General features: G+C 44.2%; 1 protein-coding gene and 1 long non-coding RNA gene across 5 annotated transcripts in view; one reads left to right on the top strand and one right to left on the bottom strand.

Annotated features, from left to right (window-relative positions):
- The window catches only part of DIS3L2 (DIS3 like 3'-5' exoribonuclease 2), a 350,540-nt gene that overhangs the window by 84,826 nt on the left and 245,299 nt on the right, over positions 1 to 20,415 (bottom strand). For 3 of the 4 annotated variants that reach the window (XM_045481713.1, XM_045481716.1, XM_045481714.1), the window contains one exon: positions 10,975 to 11,082. The exons of the other annotated variant lie outside the window; for it this stretch is intronic. In XM_045481713.1, the coding sequence (XP_045337669.1) occupies positions 10,975 to 11,082 (108 nt within the window). The remainder of the gene's footprint in view (positions 1 to 10,974; positions 11,083 to 20,415) is intronic. 4 annotated transcript variants of the gene reach the window in all.
- Positions 11,311 to 14,918, top strand: LOC123599628. The gene is made up of 2 exons (XR_006713233.1): positions 11,311 to 11,540; positions 14,479 to 14,918. It is a non-coding gene; the product is annotated as an uncharacterized LOC123599628 (long non-coding RNA).

Genomic DNA, 20,415 nt, shown 5'->3' with positions numbered 1-20,415 from the left:
GCCTCTCCAGGGGAACACCATTCCAGTTAAGCAGACTAAATAAACAAAAATTGAAAACAGGTATGCGATTCACTTGAGGAAATCGTTTTTGAGCAAACATGACACTGTGCTGTATGGGAGGAGATGAAAAACTTAAGAGTGGGCTCTGTTTGCAAGGATGTTAAAATCTGGTAGGACAACGGATCTGTGCACAAATGGCTGTAAAGTGCAGGGGACAGGCACTGCAGGGGTGGAGACATGGGGGAAAGGATTCTGAGGGAAGGTGGGGGCCCCCCGTCTGCTCACCTTCCCAGACTGTGTGGCAGGGGTCCCCACTCTTCACCCCCTCCAGGCTGGGCGTGCTGGTGGTCCCCTCCCCCTACTGAAGGCTAATCCCGGAGCTGAGGTTTGGGTCCTGAGCCTCCCGCCCCTTTGTGAGCTGGCTCCAAAAATCTGTTCCTTCTTTTCTCCTCTTCAACACCTCCTTTTCTATTCGCCTTCCCATACGGCCTATAAACATATTCTAATACCTCTTATCTGTTTATCAAAAATAAAACAGGACAAATTCTCAAAGTAATTCTTACTTTTCTTTCACTACAGTGGTAATACACATTAATTGTAGAAAACTGAACAAAATACAGGTGGGAAATAGAGAAGAAAAAAAAATCTTCCGTAAGTGCACCATCAGGAGATGACTACCATTTCTATTTTGGTGCATATTCAATTCCTGTATCTTCAGTACCTTGTGTAATTTCCGAATAGAGCAAATACTCAATGAGTCTACTAAATGAGTGAAGGGAGGACTAAAAGCAGTTTCATGGAGGAAGTGGCATTTTAGATGGATCTCAAAGGTAAGTAGGATTGCTACTGGTAGAGATGTGGGGAAGGACATTCTAGGAAGACAGGAAAGCACATGCAAAGTCTCAGGAGCATGGCAATTATTAGGCCAAGCAAAACCTTCAGTGGCAAGAGTAGGGGCTGAGGGGCCTGGAGGATGGACAGCAGACGGTCACAAAATGGGGGAAGAGCTGGTGGGGTCTTTGCATGTCATACTCTGGAGACTAGACTTCTGGGGGGGGGGGCGGTAATCCTCACCTACGACCATGCTGTAGGAAGATGTTGAGCAACAGGGTAAAGGGACCAGATTCACCTTCCGGAAAGTCATGTAATAGCACTGGGGAAATAGAATGGAGAGCCATGAACAGTCTTCTCCCAACATCCCAGGGGAGGATGGCAAGGACTTGAGTGGGGGTGGTGACTATGGGAACAGAAGAGAGGACTGATTAGAGATGCTTTGCAAAGAGGGAGCCGTTAGCACTCAGAACTGATGTGACAGATGTAAAGCAAGCTAAAGACTGAGAGTGCGAGTGGCTCGGGGGGTGCCGATGCCATTAGAAGACCTAGACGCCACTGGGCTGAAACCCAGGTTGGAATGGGCACGTGTTTTACTGCATGAAGAGAGGGGAATGGGTGAGGGAAGGCAGAGAGGGATTGTGACTCTCTGAAGCGGGGGGTGGACTTCAGCAGGTTCCCAGGGAGAATGGAAAGTCACCTGGGGGAATGGTGGATCTTGCAGGGAAGAGGAGTGGAAAGCTGGGGCCACGGGTAAAGGTCTGAAACAGCTGTATTAGTAGTAAATGAAAGGCTTCCTAAGTAGCAGCCTGAACTGGTAGACAGCATGGTTCTCCCACAATGTCCAACGTTCATAAATGGGTGCATGAAGCAGGGCCTGGACAGATTTTCCTAGAACTACCGGGAATGGGCAGAGACCTGATGGATATTCTAGGATGGCAGTTAGGGAAGTCTGACCTCACGTGAAGTTAGGTCACGCCAGCTGGGGTGGGGAGGTGCTACCTAGTGGAGAGGTCAGTTTGATGATAAAAGCAAAGTGAGCCAAGATGCTCACATCAACAAAGACGGTCCAGGAAATGAGAAGAGACTCTAGTCCCGAGATGACTTTGTAGTCCATGCATTTCTAGCAGAGAAGACAGGGACAAAATAACAGGGGAAAAAATTCCATTGTAAAGACTTCTAGATTTCATTCAGAATGAGAGACTGGAGAGTTTCTAAAAAGGAGAGACAAGACTTAATTTCTGACTTAGAAGGATCACTCTGACTGCTGTATAAAGAGAAGATGAAGTGGGGCAGCAGAAGCTAGGAGAAGAGTTAGGAGGCCACAGCCGTCCAGGTGGGGGATGGTTGCTTGGCCCCAGGTGGTGACAGTGCTCCCAGTGGTAAGGAAAGGGACAGATTCTGGAGGTGGTTAGAAGGCTAAGCTGAGGTGATTTATTGGTAGACTGGATGTGAAGGGTGAGAGAAAGACCAAAGTCAATAATGACCTTATGGGTTTTGGCCTGCATAAATGGCTGAAATGAGGTTGCCACTGATTGAAGCTGAAATAAGCAACTTCAGGAGCACACTGTCACCTTCTAACTGAGCCAGACAGCACATGGCAGGGATGTTGTGGGAGATGCAATTGTGAGACCCTTCCTTTATTACTTTGACCTTTGACCCCAAGATTCTAAGGTCTAAGGACTCAGTAATCAAGTCCGATTCACTGCTTGTGACCTCTTTAAAGTGTAACGTTGGTGTTTTTACAAAGGTGACTTCAGATTAAGATGTCTCGATGAGCGCGGTACACAGGACACGGTCTCAGCTTTGCAGGGCCTTAATGCCAAGCAAGAGGGAAGGGCTGGAGGTAGGTGTCCAGGAGATAGCGAGGTCACTGATCTCACATGGTCAAAGTGGATTTCATGGTACAGAATTGGATCTCACAAAGCACAAAGATGTAGCTGGGTTTGTTTTCCCTTATGACAGCATAAAATCACAAATGTCTAAACCAGAGAACAATGCTCTCACCACCAATATGTGAGAAGTAGGCCAAAAATGGACCCTTCAGCGTCTACCGATCTAAAAATCTGGGCATTGGCTCGGTGGAAGCATATACGACCACGATTTTCTAGTGGCCATTAAAAAACTCTAGTGAGTGTTTTAAGCAAGTTGGAATAGCGTTTCCATAGCCGACCATGCCTGCTCCAGAAAGCACGACATTGTGGTAGACGAAGGAAAAATGCGAAACTTTCTCCACTTGAGCTCCAAGTGAGACTGGCAGTCATGCTGCAGTGGTTGTGGCACGATGCTGGTGGCCCTGCTCTGGCTCCTTCTAAGTCGAAGCCATCGCCCTCGAGAAACCACCACTCCACACAAACCTAGCCGCAGGCTTCGGCCGCTCTCCTCCTCATTCCCTCGGGTTCTTGATGCGGGGCTACCTCCCTCCTCAATGGCCTCCTCTGGTTCCCTGGCCCTCCCACCTGCCTGCTCCATGCACCTGCCCCCCCCCATCACCGATTAATTCAGGCCTTCCTCGCCAGGGTCTTGAATGAGCCCCATTCCTTGGACAGGAGTCTGGAATCTGACATCTCATTTCATGCATCTTGACTGTGAGTAAGAGACACTCATGCGAAACGACATCCCAGGACAACCAACCAACCAGGCCCACCCACCATGTGGTCTCCTGGTCTGCGTAGGGTACACCTAGTGGCTCTTGTACCACGACACCTAGTGGCTCTTGTACTACTCCAAATCTTTGCACTTCCTATTTGGCTTGGTTTGAAGGAGGCCCAGCATGCCCTCCTGGACCCCGTGCCTACTTCACACCTGCTCTCCAGCCTTCACATGCCAGAAGGCTTGCTCACTAGACAATGCCTCCAACAGAAACCTTAAAGACCAATGCGCTTTTCAGAGGTTGCCTCTTTCGAGTGCTTCTTTTATGACTCTCATATTTTAGTAGCTCATTAGATCAGGCAGCTTTTTATTTCTTGGGTTTGATGCTGGCAGGCATAATTCAGATTCAAAGTTCTTTTCTGTTGACTCAGGTTAGTTTTCTTCTATGGGCTTTTATTTTCTATTTAAACTTCTGCAAAAATAAGCATTTATAAAAATATAAAACTAATACATGTTTTCAAAAAAACATTAGAAAATACAAAAAAGTATAAAAAATTACTCATATCCTTAGTACCCAAATACAACCACTGTTGGCATCCTATTTTATTTCCTTCTGGTCTTTTTCCATTCATTTTTTTCCCCCTGTATGTTCCCACCCCCACCAAAATATGATTGCTGGCATACTGTCTTCACAATTCCTTCTTTGTATTTCAGATAATATTAGTTTCTTGACTTTTTTTTTTTTTTTACTATTTATTTATTTTTGAGAGAGACAGAAACAGAGTGTGAGGGAGAGAGGGGCACAGACACACACACGTGCGCGCGCGCGCACACACACACACACACACACACACACACACACACACACACACACATTCTGAAGCATGCTCCAGACTCTGAGCTGTGAGCACAGAGCCTGATGCAGGGCTTGAACTCACGAACCGTGAGATCATGACCTGAGCTGAAGTCGGCTGCCCCACCAACTGAGCCACCCAGTTGCCCTGTTTCTTGACTCTTAAAAAGGAACTGATTATCAGACATTTAGGAGTTGTAAAAACCAAACATAATGTGTGTAACTTGTTTTGCTTCCGGTTCTGACAAATTAGTTGGAGACAATCTGGGAAATGTAATTATGGACTGGGTTGTGGAGGACACCGAGGCATTAGTATTAATCGTAAGGTGCTAACAGCATTGTTGTTATATACGAAAATGTCTAAAAATTTTTAGGTGTGTATCAAAATAGGAGTGAAATGACATGATGTCTCTGGTTTGTTTTACAATACTTCAGAAAAAAAAAAAGGTTGTCAGTAGTCGAATCTGGGAGATAGGGAGGGTGGGTTTATTATGCTATTTTCTTTACTTTCATGTCTATTTGAAATGTTTCAAAATAAAAATTGAAAAGTTAAAGTATCCATAGTTCAAGCAGACAAAGAGTGTTAAAGGCTTGTGAAAACCAGCGGCCCTCTGTCTCTTTCCTTCCTCTGCCCTTCCCCAGGGGTAACCACTTTCACCAATCTTAGCAGGTTATTTTGGTACTTACTTCTATATTTCTAAGTAGCCTGCCTGATCGCTGCTTCTTGATTTTTCAGTCTTAGGTGTTATTCAAAACTTTTTACTATAGAAGAAGAGAATTTAGTTTTTTTCCCACATGTGCTCCTTTTCCCCAACCAAACCCACAGAACCGCTCCAGGCCCTTGCCCTCCCAATGGTCACATCGTCGCTGTCAGAACGAACTATTATGGTTATGTGCATGCTAAGTGTTACTTTTCTTTCCTACACGAATTTTTATTTTCACCAGAATTAATAGCTGCTTTGTTTTAATTTGCTTGGTTTTTCTGTATACCATGTATATGAATCTACCCCAAACTTCCCACCAACTGTCTAAAACAGTGGTTCTTAAAGTATGGTCTGTGGACTCCTGGGGGTGCCCGAGACCCTTGCAGGGACCCAGGAGGTCAGTGCTATTTTCATAACAATAAATCCTAAGGCATTATTTGACTTTTTCCTTGTGTTGACATTTACACTGGGAACAAAAGCACTGACGGGGGAAATTGCTGCTGCCGCTGCCGCTGCCTTGGCATGAATAAGGCAACGGCAACAAATGTATCCAGTGCCAGGATACTCTTGACCACCTCAGTCCCAGGAACAGAAAGTCTAGCTGGCTTAAGAACGTTTGAGTGTTTTTGATGACGTGGGTAAGAATGTTCTTGATGACGCAGTAACAGTTATTAGTCTTACTACGGCACAATCCTTGAGTCCTCGTTTTCTTCACAGAAAGCTGCATGCTGAATGAAGTATGACGGTGGTCTGGAGGAAAGGCAGTTATGTAATTGAGCTGTAAGCTAAACCGATGGCTTTTTTTTACGAAACGCCATTTTTACTTGAAGGAACAGATAATACTCAAACTATGGTTATTTGGGGCTTCAAGAAAAACAACTGATATTATTTATTGCCTATGATAAAATTTGAGCTTTCACAAAACTGAGCATTTTGGAAACCTTGTATCCGACACATGGTACATGTTTCCTAATACTTAAAGACTTGTCTAATATCAGCAGTGATATTAACCAATGTGATTTTTTGATATCATAAAAGGAAATATGTTCACATGTAGAAGATCAGCAGAAGGAGCCAATATTTTCTAAATGATCTAAACTTTCTAAATGCATGATAAAAAAAAAATCACTGCCTAGGTAAAAGGTCCATTTAGAGTATAAGACTGGGGCACCTCAGTGGCTAAGTCCGTTAAGTGTCCACCTTTGGCTCAGATCATGATCTCCTGGTTTGTGCGTTTGAGTCCCGCGTCGAGCTCTCTGCTATCACAGTGGAGCCTGCTTTGGATCCTCTGTCTCTGTCTCTCTGCCCCTCCCCGCCCTCTCAAAAATAAAACAAAACATTAAAAAAAAATAAAATATAAGACAGATTTTAATGTAATCTAGTAAAAAGAGTTGAAGTGATATTATTGTATCTATTGTATCAGTCTACTAGGGCTGCCATAACATACCCCAGTCTGGGTGTTGTTGATAATTGCTTTCTCACAGTTCTAGAGTTTGGGAAGGACAAGATCAAGGTGCCAGCCTATTTGGTTCATGGTGAGAGAGGCTCTCTTCCTGGCTTGAGGATGACCACCTTCTCACTGTGTCCTCACATGGCAGGGAGAAAGCGAGCTCTCTGGTCTCGCTTCTTACAAACACATTAATTCTATCAGATCAGGGCTCCACCCTTATGACCTCATGTAACCTAAATTATCTCCTTACAGGCTCTACCTCCCGACACACACTAAGGCACTGGAGCGTCAACATATGGGTTTCAGTGGTACAGAATTTAGTCCCTAGCAGATACAGTTTCAGATTCTAGAATGGAACTAATTTTTAAGAAACTGTCAAATTCTGGTGTAATGCAGAGACGAATATCCATAATTACCTGAAGAAACTATTAAAATACCCCTTTTGGGGCACCTGAGTGGCTCAGTCAGTTAAGCGTCCAACTCTTGACTTCAGTTCAGGTCATGATCTCGAGGTTTGTAAGATTGAGCCTCTGAGCTGGGTGTGGAACCCGCTTAGGATTCTCTCTCCCTCTCTCTCTGCCCCTTTCCTGGGTGAGTTCTCTCTCTCAAAAATAATATACATAAATAAATAAACACACCTTTATTTTCCAACTACATATCTGTTTGAAGCTGGATTTTCTTCACTTACATAATTCAACCAAAATAACTTACCCTAACAGATTGAATATAGATGCATATATGAGAAGCTGGTTTAATGTCTTCCTTAATACAGTTGTGAAAAAGATTTAGGAAAATATAAAACTCTCCTAATTTTTAGAAGACATAGTTACTTTTCATGAAATGTTATTTATGGCTTATTATTATTACTTTAAACAAATATTTAAAATTTCTAGCAGTTCTAATTTTTAATAGGTAATCCACATGAACATAAGCATTTTGAGGTCATTGAAGATTTTTTTAGTGTAACAAGTCCTCAGACCAAAAAATTCTATAAGTGCTGGTCTAAATCATCTCTCAAAAAATTCAGATATATAGATGTTTTAACTATTTCATTTTCTTTTTTAATTTTTTTTTTTCAACGTTTATTTATTTTTGGGACAGAGAGAGACAGAGCATGAATGGGGGAGGGGCAGAGAGAGAGGGAGACACAGAATCGGAAACAGGCTCCAGGCTCTGAGGCATCAGCACAGAGCCCGACGCGGGGCTCGAACTCACGGACTGCGAGATCGTGACCTGGCTGAAGTCGGACGCTTAACCGACTGCGCCACCCAGGCGCCCCACTATTTCATTTTCTTGAAGACATCTCTCTTAGAGCCTTCTGGCCTGCTACAGTCTGTCTGGCTGTCTTCTATACCCTTGTAGAGTTGTTGCCCTAGGGACCTTCTTCACCATCATCTACAGAAAATTACGACCTGTAGGTCAAATCCAGCCTGTCATCTGTTTTTAAGTAGAGTTTTACTGGAATATAGCCACACTCTTTCACTTACATATTGTCTACTTTTGTGCTACAATGGCACAAAGGTAGAGTTGAGTGTTGTGACAGAGACCGAGTGGCCTAAAAACGGAAAAGAAAAGAAAAAGTACTATCCTGTCCTTGACAGCAAAAGTTCCCCAACCTGTGATCTAAGTGATTCTTTCACTGCTTTCCTGGGTTGGTTTATTTGCTCCCTGAATCCTATGTCTTCCTCCTTCCTGATTTACTCTTTCATTCTGGTGAAGCACATCTTCTGGCAGCTTCCTGAGAAAGGATATATGAAAGGTACATTTTTTTGAGGCCTTGCATATCTGAAAATGTCCTTTCCTTTCCTTTTTTAAATTTTTTTAATGCTTATTTATTTTTGAAAGAGAGAGAGACAGAGAATGCGCACTTGAGCCTGAGCGGGGGAGGGGCAGTGAGAGGGAGACAGAGGATCTGAATGAAGCGGGCTCTACGCTGGCTGCAGAGAGTTCGATGTGGGGCTTGAACTCACGAAAGGTGAGATCATGACCTAAGTCAAGGTTGGACTCTCAACTGACTAAGCCACCCAAGTGCCCTGAAAATGTCCTTTCCGATTCACACATTTTATTGATAGCTTAGCTGGGTACAGAATTTTAGCATTAAAATCATAGTCTTTCAGGATTAGAAAGTGTTGTTTCATTGCCATCTAGCTTCTAGGGTTATAACAGAATAGTCTTAAGTTATTCTGAGTTCTGAACGACTGTATGTGACTTTTTTTTTTCCTTCTTAGAAGCCAAGAGGATCTTTCCTTTGTCCCTGGTGTTCTGAGATTTTATGATGATATTGTCTGGAGATGATGTGTATCCACCATGGTGCTGGGCACTGGGTTCTTTCAATCTGGAAAGTCAAATCCTGCAGGAAAGGGGCATTTTGTTGAGTTATTTTGTTGATCATTTCTTCTCCCTTTTTTGATTGTTCTCAATTTCTGGAATATTCATTGAAAAAATACTGGATATCCTGGACTAGTCCTCTAATTTTCTTATTTGTTCTATCTCTTTCTGTGACAACTCCTCAACTCTATCTGCCAACCAGAATTTTGAGTTGCCTTTATTTCTTCTATCATGTTTTAAATTTCCATGAGCTCTTTCTCCCTGCTCCTGTTTCTTGTTTTAAAGGATCTAGATCTTATAATTTCTTTAAAAAATTCTCTAGAGATATAAATGATAATTTCTTTTCCCTGAACAGTCTGTTTTGTCCTAGTTGCTTTTTTCTGTTTGTTTGCTTTGGTTTTTCTATTTCATGGTAGTGGCTTTAGTTTTAGGTGTCTCTCTCTCTCTTTTAAGTAAGCTGTATGCCCAGAGTGAAGCTTGAACACATGACCCCAAGATATAGAGTCGCACGCTCCACTGACTCAGCCAGCCAGGTGCCCCTCGGATGTCTCTTCATATGTGGAAGTGAAATCCTGAAATGCTGATTTTTAGTGAAATCCTAAAGAGCTCTGCTCGTTGAAGGAACTTGCTGCCTCTAAGATTCCCTACAGGGAGAGGAGCTGGGCTGTTGGTTGGGGAGTGCCTGAGGCGATGATCCTTAACTCTTCGCACTCTGATTCCTCAAGAAAAGTTTCTCATCTCTGGACTCAAGAGTATAAGCCTTGGTGACCAGAATTCTGCATTTAGCTGGAAAAGAAAGCTGGGACTTTTAACATTTAGGAGGCTAGCACTCAATCAACCTCTCCCAAACGACCATTACCATTAAGTGTGTTTGGTGTCTCCCTGTTCAGACATCCTTAACTTCATCCTGTCCAGAGAATAAATTTCTGTTCTTCTTCCAAGTTACGGGAGAGCAATCTTTCTAAATGAACTGTCAACCAATACGGTTAGTTTCCTCTTCACCCACCTCTCTTCCACTTTGTGCAGTTACCTGGTGCCATCAATTTCTGAATTTCTTTAGGGTTCGGCTATGCAAAATTGAGTTGTTTCTTGGCCTTCTCGATTGTTGGCTCAGGATTCAGCTTTCTCAGGACTGCTAAGTCAGTGACCACTCATCCATCTGCTTCCCAGTTCCAAAATTTTGTTGCTGTTGTCTGCTCTCCCATTCTCTTTGTCCTTGTGGGTTTATGTCTTTAAAAAAAAATCTCTTCGCTGTTGTTTTAGTGAGGTTTTGGGAGGGAATGAAAGTAAATGTGGGTATTTGATTCTCCATCTTTATTTGGAGCCTCTTTGTAATTAAATATCTTCTTTTTACTTCCATTGAATATTACAGCATAAACATTTCCTATGCTCTTACATGGTCTCTGTAACAGCTCTAGTAACTGCATAACATCCCACTGAATCGGTGCTGTATGTTACGTAATCATTACCTTATTTTTGGATGTTTAGAGTTGCTTCTGTTTGTGGGGAGAAGACTAGTTTTTCCTAGAGTTATCTTCCATTTAGCTGTCTCATTTGTCCCCCACCTTTAGGGAGTGCCTGCTGACATTCTTCTCCTTTCTGTGCTTGGTCCGTAGTTTCATCACCTTGGGCCCTGATTATGGCATTGCTCTGTGTCAATTTAATTCATCTTCCAACTACCAGGTCACCTGCACAAAGATGTGGCACTAATCTTTCCAAAATGTCACCTTTCTCATGACCCTTCAGAGGAACCCTAACAACCCAGACTTCATTTGCGACTGTCATTTGAGGGTCCCCACAGGTTGACTCCGTGCCACCTTCCCAAACTCACAACCCTTTCCCCCCAGTGTCCTCCTTCAAACAGGGCCCATCCTCCTAACTGTAGCTCCTTCTGCCCCTTCTGCCACTGCTGGTCCACATTCAGCTTTACATCTCAGCTCCCGCACTAAGCCTCCCCAGTGACTTTGTTTACACAATTCCTTCTTCCGTTTGATAAAAGATAAGAAAGAAACAACCTATTTCCAATTGCTCACGGTCAGTCTGGCCTTCTAAATGGACTGACAGCTCTTCAGAGGCAGGGGGCCCTCCTCTGTTCTCTATGGCGACTGCCCGTACAGTGCCCTTCTACCACCGTGGGACCCCAGCTCGGCACCAGGCACAAAGTGGCGATTAACAGCGACTCACTGAATGAACTGCTCACGCGTGTAAGCTGTTACCTTGCCCTCTGGGGTGAGTGTCCAGATCACAGAGAAGGTCAGCTTGTCTGTCATGGGATGGAGGCTGCACAGCTCCTCACACAGCAGCCTGGGAAGCATGGGGACAACCTGCAAGCAAAGAACAGGCCCATGAGCACATCGCTCTCTCATCTGCAGGAGTTGTCCAGACTTGGGAGCCACCCAGAGGACAGAGTTGTTGTTGTTTTTTAATTTTTAACGTTTATTTATATTTGAGAGAGAGAGAGAGACAGAGAGAGGGAGAGAAGGGCAGAGAGAGAGGGAGACACAGAATGGGAAGCAGACTCCAGGCTCTGAGCTGTCAGCACAGAGCCCGACACGGGGCTCGAACCCACCCACCGTGAGATCATGACCTGAACTGAAGTCGGTCGCTCAACCAGACTGAGCCACCCAGGTGCCCCTAGAGGACAGAGTTTTGATGAAGAGCTTGAGCTTCCAGAGCAAACTGAAGATGGAGGCAGCACTGTCCCCTGAAGGCCACAGAAGGACCATGCCACCTGGCACATTTGCGAAGAGCCTCCAGAGAAATGGGAATGTGAACTGGAAAGGTGAGAAGAATTGGTAACGGGGAAAAACGATATCACAGCAATGAAAAATAATTACATTTTACTATACGCTAAAACTGAAACTCTAGAGTCAAGAATGAGTTGGACTTTTTGGATATAATCTTCCAGTTGAACTCTATACTTAAGAACCCAAGGTCTTACACTTAAGTCTTTAATTCAAGTTGTTTTTTTTTTTTTAGGTTTATTTATTTATTTTTGAGAGAGGGAGAGAGACAGAGAATGAATGAATACGAGCATGCACACACGAGCAGGGGAAGGGCAGAGAGAGGGCGAGACAGGGAATCCCAAGCGGACTTCACGCTGTCGGCGCAGAGGCTGATGTGGGGCTCAAATTCACGAACCGTGAGATCATGACCCGAGTTGAAACCGGGAGTTGGATGCTTAACTGAGAGCCACCAGGCGCTCCTAATTCAAGTTAGTTTTTGTGTGCAGTGTAAGATGGGTGTCCAGTGTCATTCTTTGCATGTGGCTGTCAGTTTTCTCAGCACCATGTATTGAAGAGACTGTCTTTTCCCCCTTGTATGTTCTTGGCACCTTTGTCAAAGACTAGTTGGCCACATGTACGTGGGTTTATTTCCAAGCTGTCTATTCTGTTCTATTGATCCATGTGTCTGTTTTTATACTAGTACCCTACTGTTTTGATTATTGTAGCTTCGTCACGTAGTTTGAAATGAGAAGTGTGATGCCTGCGGTTTTGTTTTCTGCCTCAAGATATCTTTAGCTACTCATAGTCCTTTGTGGTCCTATATTAATTTTAGGATAGATTTTCTATTTTTGTGAAAAATGCTATTGGAATTTTGATAGAGATTACACTGAATCTGTAGATAACTTTGGGGAGTATGAGCATTTTAACAATATTAATTCTTCCAACCCAAGAACACAGGATGCCTATCTTTACACTTATTTGTGCCTTTATCAATTTCTTTCATTGACGTCTTACAGTTTTCAGTGTACACAACTTTTACCTCCTGGTTAAATGTATTCCTAAGTATTTTATTGTTTTTCATGCTGTTGTAAGTGGGACTGGTAAATTATCTCACATCTGTTAGGATGGCTATTACCAAAAAGACAAGAAATAACAAAGGGTGGTGAGGATGTGGAGAGAAGAGAACACTCATACATTATTGAGGGGGGATCTAAATTGGTAGAGCCATAACGGAAAACAGTATAGAGGTCCCTCCAAACATTAAAAACAGAGTTACCATTTGATCCAGTAACCCCACTTCTTGGTATATACTCCAAGGAAATGGAATCAGTCCTTTGAAGAGATATCTGTGTTCTCATGCTCACGGCAGCATTATTCACAACCGTAAGACATGGCAACAACCCAAGTGTCTGTTGACAGATGAAGGGATAAAGACAATGTGTACATGCACATAAACTATGGCATATTATTATCCATAAAAAAAGAAGGAACTCCTGCCAGTTGTGACAGCATGAATGAGCCTGGGAGGGCACTATACTCAGTGAAATAAGCCAGACAGGATCTCAAATACCATATGGTATCACTTACATGGCAGTGGCTGGGGGGCTGGGGGGCGAAAAATGGGGCGATATAGATCAAATGGCACGTACTTTCGGTTACGCGATGAGTAAGTTCTGAGGATCTTAAGGTACAGCATGGTGACTACAGTTAATGGCAGGATGCGGTACACTTGAAATTTGCTGACAGTAAACCTGAAGCATTCTCACCCCACGCACACAAGATCTCACTGTGAGAGGCAGTGCATGTATTCCTTAACTTCATCTTGGCAATCGTTTCACACTTTCAAAATACACAGTTGTGCTGGGGCGCCTGGGTGGCGCAGTCGGTTAAGCGTCCGACTTCAGCCAGGTCACGATCTCGCGGTCCGTGAGTTCGAGCCCCGCGTCGGGCTCTGGGCTGATGGCTCAGAGCCTGGAGCCTGTTTCCGATTCTGTGTCTCCCTCTCTCTCTGCCCCTCCCCTGTTCATGCTCTGTCTCTCTCTGTCCCAAAAATAAATAAACGTTGAAAAAAAAAATTCAAAATACACAGTTGTGTTTATCAATGATTTGCCAATAAATCTGGGAACAATAAAAGAACCCAAGGGCTGAGTGTAAACTCATGACGGGGTTTCACCAAAATAAAATTGCAGAATCGATGCTTTCGTGATTGAAAGCAGTATTGCAGCTGACCAGACCACACGTCGGAAGATCAGCAGGGATACTCCAACAAAGTATCACAGGTTTCCTAGGAGAATGCTAGGATCAACTGATCACTCATTTTGCAGTTCTTCAAGCCCAAATGATTTCTTCCCTTTATTGATCTTTCTAGTCCATAATAAACTGATCCAGTGGTATACCTTCTTTAATTAAAAAAAAAAAAATTCTCTTCAACTTAACTTTAAAATGATGACTTCACAGCTGTCCCAGAATGCTACTTGTTTTCTCTAAAGTTCCAAAGATGAACACGGTATCTCTACCTGGATCTCGCTCTCTCCTCCCTTTAATCTATTCCTTCTTCCACACCTTTCTTGATTACCATCCACTCCCCTCCCAAACTAAACCAGCCACAGTAGCAGCCCTTTTTCAACACTCCCCGTGGTTTCTTACTCTGTGAAGTGACTGTACCTGTACCCTGTTTCAATACAGTAAATAACCTTTGGTATGGAAATGTAAATTCTAGAACTCATGGCCCACACCAGTAACAAATAATTAATAATTGTATGGCATTACTTGGCATTATTCTGAAGGATGCGGTATTTTTTTTTAAACACCTGTGTGAAATCTAATGACCACCCGAAAACTTTTGGTAACAGCTTTTTGTAAGACAATCATTTTTGATGTTTTTTTTTTTTCTTGCCATTGCTTTTATACCATCTGTTCAGATGACACTACATTTTCTTTAACTTATTTAATGAGTGTTAAAATATGATCTACATATTTAACATTGTCTTTCAGGTATCCGGTGTTTTACAAGATAATACATCTTTACCTGCATACACATAAGGTGCAAAATGGAGAAAGTCTCAAGACCACACTGTCTTGGGACGAGATTGTAAAGATTTCCCATCATTTCAGGTTTTGGATGCTGCTATGGATGGAACTGTCCCCCAACCCCCGCAAATTCCTATGGGGAAGCCCTAGCCCTCAATGTCCCCGCACTGGAGGCAGGGTCTTGAGGTAATTAAGGTTAAATGAAGTCACAGGGTGGGGCTCTGATCCGATAGAGAGAGGTAACTCTCCTCTCCCTGCCCTGCAGAGACACAGAAAAAAGGCCCTGTGAGGACACAGCCATCTATAAGCCAGGAAGAGTCCTCACTATGAACGGAACTGGCTGGGACCCTCATCTAGGACTTCTACTCCCCAGAACTGTGAAAACATAAATGTCTGTTGTTTAAGCCACCTAGTCTATAGTATGTTTTATGACAGCCCAAGCTAAGATAGACTAAATCAAATTTGTTGGGTGTGAATTCTGGGATTCTTCTCTGCCCTGCATTATCTGATAATTATACCAATTGTATTTCGGTAGTAGGCTGTTCTCCCGGCAGTTCTCCTGGCATGCTCGTAGCCCAGGGCTTAATACCTCTTTACATATAGCAGTGTTTCTTTCAAGTGTTCAAGGCACTATCTTATTTTGAATCACAAAGCTGAGCATACACGAACATAATGCAATTCCTGACTTTGTGTTTGTCAAAAGAAAAGTCATTGCAATTAAATACAATGTGGTATCCTGGAGTGAACCCAAAAGAAGACATTGGTGGAAAAGCTGGTAAAATCCAAATAAAGTATGGAGTTTAGTTAATAGTAATTTCCCAGTATCAGCTTGTTAGTTATGACAAATGTCCTAGGGTAATATAAGATGTTAACACTGGGGGAATTGGGAAGTGGCACCTCTTTGTACTGTCTTCGCAACTTTTCTGTTAAGGCTAAAATGAGTCTAAAATAAAAGGTTATTAAGAAAAAGCCACTGCTTTCTTGAGTTGATCTCATAAGTCTTACACATTTAAATATGAAAGAAATTTAAGCTAATGAAATACAACCTGATCTGTTCTTATATATTAGAGTTTAAGGTTATGTTTTATTTGCAGAAAAGGCCTTTATCTCACACACACACACATACACACACACACACACACACACACACACACACACACACACAAGTCTAAAGATCAGTAAACAGCAGAGTAAAGTCCATACTCATCAGGAGCACAGCGCAGGAGAAAGAGTAAAGAATTTGAGGCCCCATAGACTTGAAGTCTAATCCTGGGCCCACCACCTCCTGTACACCCTGGGCAAACTAGTGGAATTCTGAGCCTTGGCTTTCTTACTGGCAAAACAATACTTAAGATGCTCAATACAAGTCCGCTCACCGGCCATCCCGCGGCTCACCAGGTCCTTCGGTCACCCGGCGAGGCCTTCCCCTTCAGCAGGGCCACTCACCGCACACCCTTCGCCTGCCAGGCCTGCTCACCGTTCTAGGTCTTGCCAAGATTGTTCTCTCTGGGACATCTTTCTGGATGTTTTACATCTGGCCAACTTTTGCACATCCTCGAAGATTCGGCTCATCATCATGCCTCAAAGGCATATCCAGATTCCCCCAGGGGAGGATGTATGGTGTTTCGTATACTTCCCGTCCCCCCTCCCTGCAGCTCTTTCGAAAAGGATCTGAGGCCGTCCTAAGCAGCCACTTATTCCACTCTCCCAGCAATCTTGTGACACTTCTGTAGCTCTTAACACATCCTAGTTACTTCTTTCCATGCCTCTCCTTCCCACCGCACCCTGGAATCTTCAGGAATGAGCACCAGCTCTTGTGCCCGTCTATCTGGTACCTGACACACAGCGGGCACCTTGTCTGCAAATGACTGACTTCTGCCCAGGGAATGAATCACTTATTCTTTCCATGTTTACTGTTTATTGCATCACGTTAAACATTTTAGGAAATCCATGGTGGACTTCTATTTAAACAACCTGACACAAGAATTTCATAGACAGCTAGCGTTTTAAGTAGAAGACAAACTGTTTTGACTGTTCTCTCCTAGACACTACTGGCACACTCAGTGGCCGCCCAGGTTATAAACACTGCTTCGTATCTTTTTTTCTTATACAGAGGACAACATTTTAATATTCAAATGCCAAAGAACCTAAGTGCTCATGAAGAAGCTAAACTTGAAAACGTTTTCAGGTAGTGTAATTATCTTTAGTTTTTAAAGGGCATTCCTTTTAATAAACTTTCACCAGATCTTGGGGCAGAATTCAGACGGTATTCAGAGAGAAGTCTTTATGCCCATGCAGTTTTGCAAATAGATGGTTATTTCTCTTTCAAAGAAGAGAAGGGATGAAGGGATGAAGAAGATATTACAATCACATCCGTGGTTTGGCACGTCGTGGCTTCTCATAAATCGGGGGCACTGGCCCCGATTTCTGCCGGGGGCACTGGCAATGCGCTCCATGACCCCGTGACACACGTGTCAGGTGCACACAGCACAGCAGGGATCCCCGTGGGAGGAGGGCCAGAGACACAGGCAGCCGCTCTCAATAAGCTGCTTCCTCGAATACAAGTCCTGCTGTTTCAGGGGAGCCCCACCTGGACCAGAGTCTGTGGTCTACGCATGCTCATCGGCTCTGTGACATCTGGACACAGTGCCTGGACAACCTCCCAGGCAGGGGTGGTGAGTGCAGGACACATTGAACAAGAGGAAAAGAGAAGAAAGGTCCCTCCGGGGGGTGAGAAACTGCTGGCTGTCAAAGCATCATGCAACCACTTATGCATCAGGGGGATGCTGTTGCTATGACTATGTTTCCTATTTCTGTTAAGAGCAGCAGCACCCTGCTACCAGTTAAACATGCAAACAACAACAAAACCACACACACACACACACACACACACACACACCCCTCCCACAGAACACCATTGGGTGTTATCTTGTGATTTCTCCACTCTCCTCCGCCTGCTACAACCAATCAGTTCCCAGAATCTGTAGGTTTTACATCTAAATCTCTCTCAAATGAGTCTTCTCTCCATCTTCCACTGTTCAAGTGTGGTCACGTTCATCTCCCTTGGATTATATTTGAATAGTCTTCTAAACCGGCAGCAGAGTTCTGGAGTGGAAATTATTCTGGGTAAGGTTTCCTTATTATTCTCCATACTTCTGCATCTCCTTACTCTACTCTACCCAATGATAATCTGCAAACCCATTTACAGTAGGACACATGGCCTTTACCTTTCCAATAGCTGATGAATTGAATTTGACAGTTTGATTTTTTGCTTGTCCTGCTAATGAGGGAGGGTCCAAACACCTGCAATGGGGTGGAGAGGTGTCCAGTAAAGCCTGAACCCTCCGTCTCTGTGTTCAGTGGCCAAGGGTCAACGGTGGCCAAAAGCTCTCAATGAGAAGCTGGCAGAGGGCCTCTATCTCCGAGGAGAAATCAGAGACATCATGGGGAAGCCAACTTCCCGGGTACCCAGTCCCACCCCTTGCTGTGTGATATGGATTCTTGGATGGGGAGGGGAAGCAGCTAGGGGCTCCTTGCTCAGGATGCCCATTTTAGCACCAGGCCGAAGACATCTATTGCTCTAGTTCTCCTGGAGTCCAGCTGGACACCAGCATGTTGGTAAACTCTCCTAAAATTCTATGAGCAAAACTCCCCGCCTGCTTTGGGGTGGTTATTCAAAGCCTCAAGGGGCCACAGCTGAGGGAAAGGGCTCTGGTACTGATAACAATTTTCCTCCCTCTGGCCTCACTATTCTTCAACCACATGGTTGCCAAGGTGACTTTCTACCTGAAACAAAGGAGACCATGTCCCTTCCCTACTTGCCCTCCAGATGAAGTCCACACTCCTCAGCTTGCCACTCCAGGCCTCTCTTTGTAACTTCAGCTTTTGGCTCCTGCAATTTCTACTCCAGAAATTCCAAACTGCTTTGTTCCTCGTTGAGCCACTGCCTGGAATGCCCTCTCTACCCACGTGTCTACCTCGAAATTTTTGACTTAAAATTTGAAAAGCTGCTCAAAACTCAATTTTGTCGTGAGGCGTCTTGGCTCTTTTGGAAGCTCCTCTCCTACCACCAGCCCGGGCAGGTACGACTTCTCTGTCCTCCCTAGTGCTCCCCACCTCCCAGACTACTTCCGTAACTGCAGGGGGCCCGGTGTACTATAAGTGCTCGTTACGTGCCCACCTCCTCTGACTTCCCCAGGGCAGGACCAGCATCTCCCTCATCTTTACACACCTGCCACCTGGCACACAGCCGGGCCTCAACAAATACGAACTGGATGAAGATCGACAGCCCTTCAGGCATTGGAGAAGGAAAGGGACTTAAAGGGTTCTAAGTCTCCGTAAGCATGCTTCGGGCCAGCATTAACGTTGAATCAGGGCAGAGTTTAAAAGCTGTCATGGAAAAAAAGGGACATGGTGACAGGACACTGACTTTCTAAGCATTCTGGACTAGGGCTTGGGAGACTTGAGAGAAACTGATCATTTGGGTAAATACGCCATTGCCCAAGGCAGCTGGGTGGGGGTACCATCCAGACTATAAAATCTTATATTAGCCTCAGAGAGCAGAAACATCTGCTAAAGCCACAGCGGGCAGGCTGGCCAAGTTCAGCAACGGGTTAGCCAGGACAGCCCTGTGACCAACGGAAAGGGCCACAGAGGGGAAGAATCAATCATCCATGCAAAGAGGAACAGGAGGGACTAGCAGCAGCAGGGGGGCTACTGAAGCTCAAGGGAGCCAGATGTCAGCGACCCAGCCGGGAAGGGGCAAGCGGGGGTGGGGGGGTCTCCTGCCCCTTGCAGCCCGGGTCTCCGCTGGCTCCCAAACTCCCTCACACCCTCGAGAGCCCATTGGCTGCTGGAGCCTGGGAACTTAGGGGGTTTTTCTCCTCTTCTCTGAGGACTTCAAGGTTTTAGCAGGAAGGTACAGCTGGCCCCCCACTCACACACTGCAACAACTTAAAGGGAATTGATATCTGCCAGCCAACATCTCTGTTGAAAGAGTTTCCTTTTTCATATCAACACTTCCACGAACTCCGAATCTGATCAACTCTGCTGCACAGTTTGACATTAACAAAACATCAACACTCTGACAACCTGCTGGGGTCAGAGAGGAACATCTTAAAACTCTTTGGACTCCACGTTAAGACAGGCTTCCAGTCCCAATCTTTGATCTCTATTATAAAGCAGCACCAATAAAATAGCGTAGAGATTTATGGGCAAGCTTTCATTTGAGCTGTTTCACACCTAAAATAACACGACTGCTCTGGCCAACGGGCAGACAATTCAGGTTTAGGTTTCAACTGTTTAGGGTTTCTTTTACTTTTAAAACTTAATTCACTTATTTTTAAAAATCACCTTACATTTTACAATTTCATTGTAATTCCCGCTCAGGGAAGACAGCCAGGAGACATTTACTGGGTAGATGTCACGTCCTTCTGAGGAGGACAGGCCTAAAGTTAGATGGTTGGTCCCCTAATGGGCAGATACCTGATTTTTGTCAAAAAGAAAGAGTGTGTCTTTTCATGGGACTTAAATGGACAGTATTCCAATTGATCTGTTCTCCTGAGTATACCCTATTGGTAATGAGAGTAACCAAATACTTAACACTGTGAATAAAATCCCAACAAAAAGGATTTCATTTTAAAGACAGTAAAATGGTATTTGGACCCAATATCTGTTTTACTGTATATTCCTAATCTATGGAATAATTACCCAAATCAAGCTTGACCTGTAATTCTGATGTCAGTTCCTCATAAGCCAGTAGCCCTGAATGAAAAGAAATCAGTGCCACATTCCCTATTGATGGGAAATCACCCGGCCCCCTCCCCCAACGTACATCCTCCTTCCCCCATCTGATGAAGTTGGGAGAAATTCTGCCAAATGAGAAAGCAGAGAATCTGGAGG

The sequence above is a fragment of the Leopardus geoffroyi genome, chromosome C1 (assembly GCF_018350155.1).
Source record: "Leopardus geoffroyi isolate Oge1 chromosome C1, O.geoffroyi_Oge1_pat1.0, whole genome shotgun sequence".
Taxonomy (NCBI): domain Eukaryota; kingdom Metazoa; phylum Chordata; class Mammalia; order Carnivora; family Felidae; genus Leopardus; species Leopardus geoffroyi.
Note: the sequence above shows the minus strand (reverse complement) of the source record. Positions and strands in the feature narration are given on the sequence as shown.